The sequence below is a fragment of the Phocoena sinus genome, chromosome 15, assembly GCF_008692025.1.
Source record: "Phocoena sinus isolate mPhoSin1 chromosome 15, mPhoSin1.pri, whole genome shotgun sequence".
Taxonomy (NCBI): domain Eukaryota; kingdom Metazoa; phylum Chordata; class Mammalia; order Artiodactyla; family Phocoenidae; genus Phocoena; species Phocoena sinus.
Genome location: NC_045777.1, coordinates 24,163,752 through 24,179,170, shown reverse-complemented (window position 1 = coordinate 24,179,170; position 15,419 = coordinate 24,163,752). Strand labels below are relative to the sequence as shown.

Sequence of the window (15,419 nt, the reverse complement as noted above, 5' to 3'; positions counted from 1 at the left end):
TTCACAGAATGGGAGAAAATATTTGCAAACGAAGCAACAGACAAAGGATTAACCTCCAAAATATAAAAACAGCTCATGCAGCTCAATATCAAAAAAAAAAAAAAAAAAAAAACCCAATCAAAAAATGGGCAGAAGACCTGAATAGACATTTCAGCAAAGAAGGCATACAGATGGCCAAGAGGCACATTAAAAGATGCTCAACATCACTATTAGAGAAATGCAAATCAAGACTACAATGAGGTATCACCTCACACTGGTCAGAATGGCCCATCAAAAAATCTACAAACAATAAATGCTGGAGAGGGTGCAGAGAAAGGGAACCCTCTTGCACCGTTGGTGGGAATGTAAATTGATATAGCCACGGTGGAGAACAGTATGGAAGTTCCTTAAAAAACTAAAAATAGAACTACCATATGACCCAGCAATCCCACTACTGGGCATATACCCTGAGAAAACCATAATTCAGAAAGACACACGTACCCCAATGTTTACTGCAGCACTATTTACAATAGCCAGGACATGAAACAACCTAAATGTCCATCGAAAGATGAATGGGTGAAGAAGATGTGGTACACATATATAACAGAATATTACTCAGCCATAAAAAGAAATGAAATTGGGTCATTTGTAGAGATGTGGATGGACCTAGAGTCTGTCATACAGAGTGAAGTAAATCAGAAAGAGTAAAACACATATATATGGAATCTAGGAAAATGGTACAGATGAACCTATTTGCAGGGCAGGAATAGAAAAGTTGATCTAGAGAACGGACATGTGGACATGGGGGGGAAGGGGAGGCAGGATGAATTGGGAGATTAGGTTTGACATAAATACACTATCATGTGTAAAACAGATAGCTAGTGGGAACCTGCTGTAGCACAGGGAGCTCAGCTCGGTGCTCTCTGATGACCTAGATGGATGGGTTGGGGGTGGGAGGTCCAAGAGGGAGGGGATATATGTATACATATAGATGATTCACTTCACTGTACAGCAGAAACTAACACAACATTACAAAGCAATTGTACTCCAATAAAAAATTATGTTAGATAAAAATAAAACGAATGAATATAACAAAACAGAAACAGACTCACAGATACTGAGAACAAACTAGTGGTTACCAGTGGAAAGAGGGGAGAGACAATAAGAGATGCAAACTACTATGTATAAAATAAATAAGCAATAAGGATATTTTGTACAGCACAGGGAAATATAACCATTATTTTATAGTAACTTTAAATGGAGTATAATCCATAAAAATACTGAATCACTATGTTGTACACCTGAAACAATATGATATTGTAAATCAACTACACTTCAAGTAAAAAAAGAAAAGAAAAATTGGGGATATCTGAATAAAGTATGGACTTTACTTTTAAAAAAAGTGAAAGCCTGAATGAGTTCCCAAAATGATCAAGAAAATGACACATACGTTAACCCTCACCACTTCTATTTAACATTGTACTAGAGATTCTAGCCAGAGCAACAAGGCAAGAAAAAGAAATAAGGGCATGCAGATTGAAAAGGAATTTGTAAAACGATATTTACAGATGCTATCATCTTGCATACAGAATATACTAAGGAACCCCTACACACACACACACACACACACACACACACACACACACACACACACACACAATTAGAGCTAATAAGTAAGTTCAGCAAGATTGCAGGATACGAAATCAATATAGAAAAATCACCTGAATTTCTATACACCTGCAATGAAGAATCCAAAAGTGAAAATAAGAAAGCAATCCCATGGGTGTGCTCAGAGCAGGGGTCTCAAGAAATGGCTCGTCTGTTTACAACACACCCAACAGGAACCTGGGTTCACTGTGACAAGGGGCACAAAACTTGTGGCCTTCCTATGAACAAATACCCAATATGTATCCCCCTGCACTTTTACGTGGCTACCAGGCAGGACCAGTGGGACAGGGCTCAGTACTGGAAGGAAATCTACAGTATTTAGTGGGGGAGTTTGCCACCTAGAGCCTGTCTGGTCCATGCATGGGTGGGCCATGAGTGGTCTTATAGGCATTAGGGCTTTGGACCCCTATTTTCAAGGAAAAAAGAAAAATAGATTCCAACTATATGCCATCCTGGAAAAGGCAAAACAATGGAGACAATAAAAAGATCAATGGTTGCCAGGAGTTTGGGGGGAGAGGGGAGATGAATACACAGAGTACAGATGTTTTTATGAGTGGTGAAAATACTTTGTATGACATTATAATGATTTTATGTCACCATACTTTTGTCCCATAGAACGTGCAACACTATTCACTTCATTATAGTGAACACTAAGATGAACTAGGAACTTTGGTGATTATGATGTGTCAGGGCAGTTCAGCCTTGGTTAAAAAAAAAAGTCTTAAAAAGAATTAACACGCAGGGTAGACGTTTTTGGCAAAATTTTGTTTCACTTTTATATATGTATACATATTATATATGTGTGTGTGTTGGACTGTGATATAAAATGTACTTTTTAGATTAAAAAAATTGCCAGCTACTGTATTTATACTGGCAAATAAAAGCACAAATTAATCTCAAAAAAAGAGAAAGCAATCCCATTTATAACATCATCAAAAATAATAAAGTACTTACAAATAAATTTAACAAAAGGGATACAAGACTTGTACAATGAAACTACAAAACATCATTGAAAGAAATTAAAGAAGTAAAGAAAGCCTAAATAAATGGAAAGTCATCCACGTTCAAAGATTGGAAGACTTAATATTTCTAATATGGCAATACCCTCAATATTGATTCACTGCAGTTCCTATCAAAATCCCAGATGGCTTCACTGCAGAAATTGACACTACATCTAGTAACTACTCACTACACATTCTTTGCAAGTACACAGAATGTTTACAAAATGACCAGTTGCTAGGCCATGGAGCAAATTTCAACATATTTAAATGAACTGAAATACAAACTATGTTCCCTGACTGCAGTGCAGTCAGCCTAAAATCTGTAACAGAAAGATAATTATAAAACTCCAATGTTTGGAAATTAAGAAATACCTCTTCTAAAAAATGCACAGGTCAAAGAAGAAATCAAAGTAGAAATTTGAAAATATTCTGAAATAAATGACACTGAAAACACTACAGATCAAAATTCGTGGGGTCCAACTAAAGCTATGACTAGTGGCCAGGATAAATTTGATACCAAAACCCCGTGAAAGGAAAATTATAGGCTACTTTCACTCATGAACACAGAAGGATAAAAATCCTAATAAAAAAATTAGTGAATCAAATTTAGCAATCTAAGAAGGATGAAATTTTGAATCAGAAATTCAGATTTGGTTTAATATTTGAAAATTGTACTCAATGTAATTCACATTAATAACACAAGGAAAACAATTATATGAACATCTCAATGCAGAAAAAGCATTCTGATAGAATTCAACATCATAAACTCAAACTCAGAAAAGAAGTGAACTAATAACAGTATCTACAGAACATCTTCAGCAAACATCATACTTAATGGTTAAATGTTTAAGGCTCTCCCTCTTAGATCAGGAACATGCCAATTCAATTCACTGTACTGGAGCATCCCAAACAGCACATTTAGGCAAGGGAAAAAAAAAAAAGATGTAAGATTGGAAAGGATAAAAGCTTCATTTGCAGATATGATATTCGCAGATGACTGTATACATATACAATCCAAAATAACCTAAAGGTAAAGTATTAAAATATAGAGCAATATAAATGCTGAAGCAATAGAAAAATCAATATTGTTTTTATCTTACAGCTATCGTGAGAAGACGCAATTTAAAAAACACTATTTACGATACTATCAAATCATGTCAAATGCCAAGTAATAAATCTAACAAAAGTTATGCAAGACCACTATATAGAAAACTACATACATAAGACATTATCAAGAGAGATTAAGGGAGACTAGATCAGAGAAAAAGAGGAGTAAGGGCAGGAGAGAGAGAATGAATGTGTTGTACTGAATAGAAGGCAATCCCAATCAAAATTTTTTTGTAAAAATGTACAAGCTCATTCTAAAATGTATATGGAAATGGCAAAGGGGCTAGAAGAGCCAAAGAAATCTTGAAGATAAGTAGGAGAAGCTACTCTTCTGATTCAATATTCTATAACCAAAATCAACACACATAAAGTTACAGAAAATAGGACAATGTGATTTCAGTGTAAGGGTAAATGGACAGACCAGAGAAACAGAACAGACATGAAACAGATGTGAAAACAAACACTACAGAGCACTGGAAGGACAAAAAAGACTTTTCAATAAATAACAGGTCAACTTGGTATCTCTATTGAAAAGCTCACACCACATCCAAAAATAAATTCCAAGTGGAGTGTATGTTTAAATGGAAAAGGCAAAACAATAAAGTTTCTAGAAGATAAATAGAAGGGTAGGCAAAGATTTATTAAACAGAATACAAAAAGCACTAACCATAAAGGAAAATAGTTATACAATGAGTCGTATTAAAATAAAGCACTTCTGTTCATCAAAAGATCTTTTTAGAGACTAAAAAGGCAAGCCACCAAATAAGAGAAGATATCTGCAAAACATCACCACAAAGGGCTCTTATCTAGCGAATAAAAAGAACTTCAAATCAATTAAAAAAAAGAAAAGAACGAAAAACCCCACCAGAAAAATGTGCAAAAGATTTGAACAGGTAATCCACAAGAGAGAATGTCCAAATGGCCAGTAAACTTCTGAAAAGGTGCTTAACTTCATGAGTCATGAGGGAAACACAAACTAAAACCATAATGAGATTCTACTGCTCACACACTAGAATGACTAAAATTAAAAAGACTGGCAGCACCATAGGTTAGCGAGAACATGGAACAACAGCAACTCATATACACTGCTGGTGGGATTGTAAATTAATACAACCACTTGGGAAACTGTTCGGCAACAGCTGCTGATGCTGAACATATGTATATCCTATAACCCAGCAATTCTACTTCTAAGTATATACCCAAAAGAAATTGTGCATATACACATCAAGAGACATGTACAAGAATGTTCACATAAGCATTATTCACGATAGCCAAAAACTGGAAAGATCCCAAATACTCATCAAAAGTACAATGAATTAACTGTGGTTTAATACCACAGAATACTATACAGAAATGAAAATGCATGAACTACAGCTTTACCCATCATCATGGATGAATTTCACAATGTTGACTGAAAGAAGGCAGACTCAGTACAGTTTGATTCTATTTACATAAAGCATGAAAACTAGTACAACTAAATGCAATGTTGGAAGTTGCATTGGGCTGTTATTTTTTGTGCATTTTTTTGTATATTTCAACACAAAAAGTTTTGTAAACACCTAAAACAAAATAATCTGTATGTACTGATTATGGAAGGATCTCTAAAATATATTTTAAGGGAAAAAAGCTGGATGCACAACAGTGTGTATAGTATCACTTGTGTAAGAACAAACATATAGAGACATATTTGCTTTCCTAAGCTTAGATAGAGAGATACACAAGAAATCAAAACCATAGCTGCCTCTGGGAGTAGAACCGGAGCGTGCTAGTAGAGGTGGTAATAGGCTGTTTGCAAGGGAGACTTATTTTTCCCTGTAACCCTTTTGTTACATGTGCATATGTTATCTACTCAAAAGAAGCACCTCTGGCAGGGAGAACTGACATGAAAGGGGCATTAAATGTATTGGTAACTCCTCAAATTTGGTCGTGGGTACATGTTTATTGTTGTAACACACTGGCATTACTTATTACAGCTTTTCATAGGTCAAATATTTAACAATAAACTTAAAAAAAAAAACCCAAGTATCTGCACAATGACAAACTGTGTATGCTCAATAAATGTTAGTTACCCTCCCCACTCTATTTCCAAATATCTAAACTTATCTCCCACCTATGTCCCACAGGAGCACTTCACTTTCTCTTCCATCTTCTAATGGCTGGTTATGAGGACTTTCTCAGTGGTGTTCTTAGCGTCATAAATACCTCTGCTACTGTTAAAATTCTACTCATTCTTCAGAACCAACTCAAGTCTCACCTATTCCATGAAGCTCTCCAAAGCAATCACAGCTCGAACTTCACAGGAGAGAAAATGTCTTTCAAAAATAGGAAGATCCTGGGCTTCCCTGGTGGCGCAGTGGTTGAGAGTCCACCTGCTGATGTAGGGGACACGGGTTCATGCCCCGGTCCGGGAAGATCCCACATGCCGCGGAGCGGCTGGGCCCGTGAGCCATGGCCGCTGAGCCTGCGCGTCTGGAGCCTGTGCTCCGTAACGGGAGAGGCCACAACAGTGAGAGGCCCGTGCACCACAAAAAAAAAAAAAGGAAGATCCTAAGAGAACACTTAGTGCAATCATTTTGCAGAGGGGGTTAGTTAATGTCAGGTGATAGACATGACTTTATTTTAGCTGTTATATATTTTAATGTATATCTACACAAAGTGTACCCACAACGAATAAAAAGAAGGACTTTCATCAATGCATATCATAGTTAAATTTCAGAATAGCAGAAAGAGAGATGATCCTAAAAATGCTTAGGGAGTGAGGAGTGGGAAAATAGGTCATGCACAAAGGACAGGGAATCAGAACAGAACCTCTCAACAGCTACACCAAATACTTAAAGACAATGGAATAATATAATGCCATTAAAAATTTAAGGGAAAATAACTTCCAACTTAGAATTCTATACCCAGCTAAACTAAATACTCAAGTATAAGAATAAAAGACATTTTCAGACACGCAAGCTTTAAAAAAAAGTTCCCTCCCATGTAGGCTTTCTTAGGTTGTTACTAGAGAATGTACTCCAAGAAAAAGGAAAACAGGATTCAGAAAACAGAGATCCAAAACATGAGAAAAATAAATAAAATGCCCTGAACTTGGTGAAGGGAAATCCCAAGAATTCAGCTATACAGCTGTTCTAGCAAATAACTAGTGCAAATTGCAGGACAGAGGGTTCCAAGAAAGATTTCTTAAAAAAAAAAAAAAAAAGTAGGAGTTTTAGAATTTGGGAGTAAATTGTAAGTAAACAAAAAGAAAAGCAAATTTTATAAGGATGATTATACTAGTGAAAGAAGCCAGACTCAAAATGCTGCATATGGAATGATTCCATTTCTATGATAGTAAAATGGCATTAACAGAATAGAAAACAGATGAGAAGTTGCCAAAGGAGGGCGGTGAGGAAGGGGTGACTACTACAAGGGAATTTCTAAATCCTAACTGTAGTGGTGGCCACACAACTGTGTGTGCTTGTCAAGACTTGTAGAACTATACACTGAAAGGGTGAATTCTACTATATTTGTGTCTCAATTTAAAAAGTAGGGGGAGAAAGGGCAGCTTTTAACTCTAAGAAAAACAAATTATACAGAACAAATACAATTGTTGTATACTATATGGCTCTGCTAAAAACAATTATATCTCATCACTATCATCATAATGTAAATACTTAACACCAACAGTCAAAATTGATATAACTACATAAGGAGAATGATGGAGACCAAATGTGTGGCACAGGGTGCTGTGAATTAAATCCTAATCTCTACAAGAGGAAGAAAATAGATAATCTCTAAAACTGTAAAGTCAAGAAAGAAATAGCCTTATAAGCATGTTATTTAGAATGCTGGCTTTCCTGTTTCCTGGACTCTTCCTCTACAAAAGAAAACAGCTACAGTGTGGGCAGTGGTTGCCTGGGGAGGGTGGAACTTGGGGGTGAAAAGTCGGGGCACTGCTGTTATTTGTTACAAGGTTCATGATACCCAGAGATCCTCCAAATTGTATTCAAAATATTCAACTTCACATGGAATTTCTTTTACTACTACTAGTTTGTCTCACAAGGCATTTACTCTCATTTAAAAATAAACATCTGGGGCTTCCCTGGTGGTGCAGTGGTTAAGAATCCGCCTGCTGGGGCTTCCTTGGTGGCGCAGGGGCTAAGAATCCGCCTGCCAATGCAGGAGACATGGGTTCGAGCCCTGGTCCAGGAAGATCCCACATGCCGTGGAGCAACTAAGCCCGTGAGCCACAACTACTGAAGCCTGCACTCTAGAGCCTGCGAGCCACAACTACTGAGCCTGTGTGCCACAACTACTGAAGCCCGTGTGCCTAGAGCCCGTGCTCCTCAACAAGAGAAGTCACCGCAATGAGAAGTCTGTGCACCTCAACGAAAGAATAGCTTCTGCTCGCTGCAACTAGAGAAAGCCCATGCGCAGCAACGAAGACCCAACACAGCCAAAAATAAAAATTAATTAATTTTTAAAAAAAAAGTATCCGCCTGCCAATGCAGGGGACATGGGTTCGAGCCCTGGTCCAGGAAGATCCCACATGCTGCAGAGCAACTAAGCCCGTGCACCACAACTACTGAACCTGCGCTCTAGAGCCCGTGTGCCTAGAGCCTGCGTTCTGCAACAAGAGAAACCACCGCAGTGAGAAGCCCGCGCGCCGCAAGGTAGAGTAGCCCCCATTCGCCACGACTAGAGAAAGCCCGCATGTGGCAATGAAGACCCAATGCAGCCAAAAATAAATAAATTTATAAATAAATAAATAAGATAAAAAATAATCATCTGGATTTTGTTTTCCTTGTGAACAGCTGAGTAGTGTGATGAAAAGAGCCACCATCCAGGCATCTTCAAAGTTGAATTTTTGGCAGATGTTGTATGGGTTTCTTCTCTCGGAATACTTGTGGTTTAACAGTTTACAGGAGTGATAATCTCTTACATCATGCTGCCTAAGCTGTCAACCTGTTTAGTGAATGTGACACTTCCAGTTTTCACTGACTTATTTTTGTCTTTACTGCTTTTCTTTTTAAATAATTAAAGGCTGAATTCCATAAACATAAAATGTATATCTTACTTGTTTAGTCCTAAGATATCTAATGCCTCAAAATGCATTAAGTGCAAGTAAATACCCTTCTTAAAGAATAATGAAGATTAAATACCTTTAATTAATGAAGATTAAATACACTGTTATATTATTCTGATAAAAAACATTAACCAATGAATGCTTGTGTCTACTTTAATGGGATTTAATATAAGAATGAATTTTATGGTTTGCGAATACAAAAACTGTTTAAATATTATTCATATTTTTAATTAATGAGAATTTATCCTATCTACAGGGTTTCTGATATCAAATTATCCTTGACAGGCAAAGAGACTGTATTTGACTTGAACCGCTAGGTTTCAAATGCTAATGCTCAGAACAAGGTTAAAACAATTGTGCCAACTGAAATTTAAAAAAAAAAAAAAAAAGAGTCAATCTAAAAAAATATATATGAAGTAACACTCAAGTAGAATTTAGATATGCCAAAAATCACGAAGGACGCAATGACCGGAAATTTGGGAAACAAAACAGGATGCCAGGGGCTTCCCTGGTGGCACAGTGGTTAGAGTCCGCCTGTCGATGCAGGGGACGCAGGTTCGTGCCCTGGTCCGGGAAGATCCCACATGCCCCAAACAAAACAAAACAAAACAAAAACAGGATGCCAAAACCTAGCCTGTGACCAGATTGCCAAACTGAAGTAGTATCTGTAGGTGCGGTAGGTCATGACCTGTGTGAGCTGCTTTGCCTAGTCTATCCCTTTCCCTCAATTCCTACTGATTGTGCAGAGTCTCGTGCACCCCTGGAAAGGAATCTGGATTTGATTCCAACTGCAATGGGATGCCATTGGAGGGTTTTAAGCAAGGGATTATAAGATCTGATTTGCTTTAGGGATCAAATGTGCTGATAAATGTGAACAGGCTCTGTAAATGCTAAAGCATCATACCAGCATATTTTATTACCTTGATAGAGGTCAAACTGAAAGGGAGAGATGAAAATAAGGAACATTAAAATCCAAGTAGGACAAGGCCCATTCTAAATCATGTGGCCTGGGGTCTTCTCCCAGGCTTCTCTCAATTTCTGTTTGGGACTTGAGGAAGATCAGGTTTGGTGGAAGAGGAATTAGGAACTGTATTTGCCATATTAAGTTTGAGGTGACCATTAGACGCCTAGGTGGAGATCCTGAGAAAGTATCTGGATATATCCAACTGGAGCTAAAGAGAGAAACCAGGATGGAAATACAGATTTAGGATCTATCAGAATATATTTTTGCTAAAAACGATAGTTGCTAATCTTTATAGCATGCTTACTATATTTTAGACACCATTTTAAGTGCTTTATGTGTATAAACGCTCTTGGTCCTTACCACAGCTTTAGCAGGTTAGGTCCCATGATTATCTCTATTTTAAAAATGAAGAGGGCTTCCCTGGTGGTGCAGTGGTTGGGAGTCCGTCTGCCGATGCAGGGGACACGGGTTCGTGCCCTAGTACGGGAGGATCCCACATGCCACGGAGTGGCTGGGCCCGTGAGCCATGGCCACTAAGCCTGCGCGTCCGGAGCCTGTGCTGCGCAACAGGAGAGGCCACAACAGTGAGAGGCCCGCATACCACAAAAAGAAAAAAGAAAAAAAGAAGAAGAAACTGAGGCATAAAGAGATTAAGCTACTTGTCCAAAGACACATAGCAAGTATGTACCAGAGCTGGAACTCAAACCTAGGTAATCTGACTCCAGAACTCCTTAAAGCCATGGGACTGTTTGGGATATACAAAGAGACAGGACTGGGGAAGAGGAGGACAGAGCCCTCACATACAGTATTTCAAGTCAAACAATTTCCTGAGTCCTGAAGATCAAGTGACTGGCACTGTTTCAGGCTCTGCACACACAAAGAAAAATAAGACACAGTCTCTCAGGAAGCCCACTCTGATGGCTATGAGCTGATGGCAACTATTTACTGAACATTTACTATGTGCCACACACTGGCCAAGCTTTTTAGATATGTTATTTCACTCCTCCTAACAGCCCTATGAGGTAGATGTTACTACAGCCATTTTAGAAATAATGAAACTGAGGTTCAGAGAGGTTAAATAATATAACCTAGTTATAAGTGACAGAACTAGGATTCAATCCAGGTCCATCTTACTTCAAAATCTGGTCTTTTCCAAGGAAATCCTGTTACATGCTACAACATGGATGAACCTTGAGGATATTATGCTAAGTGAAATAAGCCAGGCACAAAAAGACAATGTATGATTCCACTTATATGACGTATCTAAAGTAATCAAATTCATGGAAACAGAAAGTAGTAGAATGGTGGTTACCAGGGGCTGGGGGAGGGGAAAAAAGTAGTTGTTTAATGGGTTGAGTTTCAGATTTGCGAGATGAAAAAATTCTGGGGATCTGTTTCACAACAATGTGAATACTTGACACTACTGACTGCACACTTAAAAATGATTAAGAAGGTAAATTTTATGTGTTTACAACATAAAGAAAAAAAATTTTAATCTGGTCTTTCCAAGTATACCACATGCCATAATGGATATGCTTACTGTGCTATGGAAATACTTGTGAGGATATAATTTATTCTGCAACGTGGGGGTGTAGCAAGGAAGAGATCAAAGAAAGTGACTAAGAAAGGACACATCTGAAAGATGAAGTTCCCCACTTTATCTTCACTATAGTTTTGGGAAGGTACATCCATCTCAACCTCTGAAATAGCTCCCATTCCTGTCTGTATACAACTACTGATTACCACAATAACCAGACTAGATCAGGCTCAAGAACATTCCAGCACCTTCTATCTGGTGAGCTTCTTCAGTCTCCTCCCATTTCAAGTCATCCAGCACTGGAAACAAATTAAGTGTACTAAATTTCCCCATTCATTAAGTTAAAGAACTTCCGTGGCTCCCTATTGCCCTCAGAACATAGAGGATTATCAAGACGAGTGCTTAGGAGCGAATTACCTAATTTTTCTGAGCCTCAGTTTCTTCATCTGTGTTGAGGTGAGTCCCGACACTTGGTTCAAAAGATTGAGAATTAAATAAAGACACTGTATACCTTGCACAATGCTTGATCCAAAATATGTGCTCAGTAAAGGTGAGTTAGTTCCCTTTCTGCCCATTCCTACATACCCAGCTCAGTAAGGGTCTTTGGGTTAAAGGATAGAGCAAGTATTTCCAGAATCTTAAGGCAGACAGAGAAGAATGCAAAGGGAAAAAAGTTGCTCATCTATGGTTAACTGATGTTCAGGAAAATACTGTTCACCCAGAACTGCTTCTTCATCTGTAACCCTCTACAAACACAGACCACCTGGTCTTTATCTTATATTCTGTCCTTTTAACCATATGAGTAATATTGAAGTGGTTCAAAATTAAGTTCATATATAAAGTTATACTGTGAAAAGTCTCACTCTCATGCTCTCCCTCATCTACCCAATTCCCACTCCACTCCCACCAATCACTTTATTACTATTCCTGTATTTACTTTAAAAGTTTCTTTACGCAAAAGCTATCCTTAAATTAAGCCAATGCTTTACAGGTGTGTTTGCAACGTAAGTTCTGGGAACATGGGGGCGGAGGGAGTAGAGGAGTGAGCAGCCTAGGTTTATTCATCCCGCTTTACCCTAAAGCAGTGTCCTTCATTCATTCAAAAAAAAAAAAGCTAATCATATATTGGGCACTATTTAAGCCAAATACCAAGTATAGTATTAATATTAACTGATTACTCTTCAGCTTTTTACTGTGCACCAGAAATGCATTTAACGCTTTTACACAAATCAGGAAACTGAGGCACAGAAACGTAACTTGCCCAAGCAAGAGAGAGCAGGGTTCTGAATCCAGGCCTGACTCCAGAGCCCTAGCTCTTTACCATGACGCTCTACTCTGGCAAACCAGATACAGTCCCTGCACCCGCTGGAGCTCAGCCTAACGTGGGATACAAGCGAGAAAAAGGATAGACAACAAAGAAATATGTAATTACAGACTAAGAAAGTAATGTGGACGGAACGAATTCAGGGCTGTAACTGAGTAACAATGGGGACCCACTTTTGAAGAGGGAGGGTTGTGTCGAGGAAAGGCCTCTCTGAGAGAATGACATTTATGATGGCTTGGGAACCGTTTGGGGTTTGCAGTGATGACCCACCGCCCAAGTCACGGGGAAGAAACTCGCGGCCCGTAGAGGCTACAGCAAACTCGCCCAGGGTCCCCCAGACGTGCAGACGTGGCGCAAGGAAGGGAGGATCTAGGAGCTGGGCCTAAGACTCGTACACGCCATCAATGCCCGATGCAGCCCAGCCCTGCTCGGCCCCTAACCCGGAGCCTCTAGCCTGCCGCTGCCCACTGCCCCGCCGCGGCTGACAGCGTCGCGACAGCCCACAGGGAGGCCCCGCGGCCAGCCAAGAGGGGTCGGGCCCGTACAGTGGCGGCCTGGAAAGGCCTCTTGCCCGGCCCCCCCGCCAGCTCCCGCCCGGTCCACCCCGCCCCGCCCCTCCGGGCCGGCTTCGTACCTGCACGGCCCGGACCAGGCCCCGGCCGGTCAGCTGGCCCTGCCGCAGCTGCAGCAGAATGTTACCAGGCCGCGGCCGGCCGCCCCATCCGCCCCAAGCCGCCACAGTTGCCGCCGCCCGTCGCCCTCGGCCGACCCCAGACCCAGCAGCCACCGGCGCCGCCGCCATGTCTCCTCGTCCGACAAACAGGAAGCAAGCGGCGCCGGGGCCGCGGAGATTCCTACGGGGCGGCGGAGGGGTCGCCGCAGCGCCCCCAGTAGGCCGACGGCGGAGGCGCAAGCCGCGTGGCAAGGGGCCGTGCGCGCCGCGGGGACTGCTGGGAAATGTAGTCTTGCTCTCAGGAGGGCAGGTGCGAGAGAGTGATGTGGCGTTTCTTGCGCCACTCGTCCTTCTGGCCCCTCCGTCCAGCATTTCAGTGAGGTCCCCCGAGGTCGAAGACAGGTCCCCGCGTGTGCATTCTCCCATTTCTTGCCTATTTGGGGAGGTTACAGCCAACTGGCTAGGAAAAGATCTTGGATTCCAGACCAGGAATCAGGCCGTCTGGTCTGATTTCCCGCCTGCTTCTTTCTGCCTCTGACTCGCCACGGACCCCTCTGAGCCTCAATTTCCTCATTAGTTCATTCAGTCAGTAGTTTCTGGGAGCCTAAACAGCCAGGAAATAGTTCCTTGGGGCCAGCTCTGCGCCCAGCACTGAACGGTCCCTGAGAAAACAGTGGTGAGCAGAGCGGAGTAACTAGGTCCCTGTTTTGAAATGCTGGTTACAGGGAAGACAGCACATCCATACACAGACGCACAGTAACAAACTGGGTAACTTGTGTAACTGGGTAGGTTTTTGTGATGTTAAATGGAATAATGGAAGGGAAAAGGATTGGTAAATTGTGACATCATATTCTCTGTCAGAGGACTCTTGTCCTGATTTCTCCCCACCAGATAGTATGTTCTGTTCTACTCTGAGCCCAGGTAATCATTTTTTTGGCAAACTTCTGTGCCCGGATCGTGGCATCTCCTCTCCTTTTTTCTTCCTGGGAGGGGGTCTTGTAACATAAATGAAAGAGGAATGCTGGGTATGATGCAATAAGGAATGGTGGAGATTGTGACCCATAACTTACTGCCCAAACCAGAACTTTTAAGAATGAAAGGATGCTATTAATTACAACGGGACAGCAGGCGTGTAAAGGGACTGTTCCTGGCAAACTGTGATTGTGGTCACCATCCCCATGCCCATCTACAAGGAGTGGTCTCTACTCGCCTCCTGCAGATTGTTGCTGAATTGTCTAGTTTTTCCAGAAAGGCCAAAAGTCTGGGTTTTTATGTGAAATCACTCAATTTAAAAAACTCCATGGGCCAAATAAAACCCTATTTATGATCCCCGGAACAGGGAGACCAGGATAAGGTCCAGGTGTACATGGAAGTTTAGCATGTGGTAAGGGAGACATTTCAAATCAATGGGCAAAGAAAAAAAAAAGTTAGGTCTTAAACTTTACACCAAGCTAAAATGAATCTCAGACATACTAAAAGCTATGTATAACAAAATCAAAGTATAGTTCTAAAGCTGGATTGTGGTAATAGTTATACAACCTTAAGTTGACTAAAAATCATTAGATTGTATACTCAAAATGGGTGAGTTTTATGATATGTAAATTATACCTCATACATTTATGATATGTAAATTATCTGATATATTAAAAACCAAAGTATAAAAATGGTACAGGTGGGGACTTCCCTGGTGGCACAGTGGTTAAGAATCTGCCTGCCAATGCAGGGGACACGGGTTCGAGCCCTGGTCTGGGAAGATTCCACATGCCGCAGAGCAGCTGAGCCTGTGCGCCACAACTACTGAACCTGCGCTCTGGAGCCCATGAGCCACAACTGCCGAGCCTACGTGCCACAAGTGCTGAGGCCCACGAACCTAGAGCACGTGCTCCACAACAAGAGAAGCTACCGCAGTGAAAAGCCCATGCACTGCATAGAAGAGTAGCCCCTGCTCACCGCAACTAGAGAAAGCCCGCACGCACAGCAACAAACACCCAACGCAGCCAAAAATAAATAAATAAATTTACCAAAAAAAAAAAGTAGTAGAAGTTAATCTATGGGAATACTTTTACGATTTGGGGATAGAAAAGTTCTTCTCAATCAT

At 40.6% G+C, this 15,419-nt stretch overlaps 1 protein-coding gene and 1 non-coding gene across 4 annotated transcripts in view; one reads left to right on the top strand and one right to left on the bottom strand.

Annotated features, from left to right (window-relative positions):
- Window positions 1–13,491, bottom strand: part of TRPC4AP (transient receptor potential cation channel subfamily C member 4 associated protein) — a 77,993-nt gene extending 64,502 nt beyond the window's left edge. Inside the window, exon 1 of one of the 3 annotated variants that reach the window (XM_032604190.1) lies at window positions 13,283–13,491. In XM_032604190.1, the coding sequence (XP_032460081.1) occupies window positions 13,283–13,450 (168 nt within the window). In that variant the 5' untranslated portion in view covers window positions 13,451–13,491. The remainder of the gene's footprint in view (window positions 1–13,282) is intronic. The other 2 variants (XM_032604191.1, XM_032604189.1) reach the window with 2 other exon arrangements.
- On the top strand, window positions 1,760–1,888 carry LOC116741048. Its single transcript, XR_004346024.1, has one exon. It is a non-coding gene; the product is annotated as a small nucleolar RNA SNORA11 (small nucleolar RNA).
- Window positions 13,492–15,419: the final 1,928 nt, after the last annotated feature.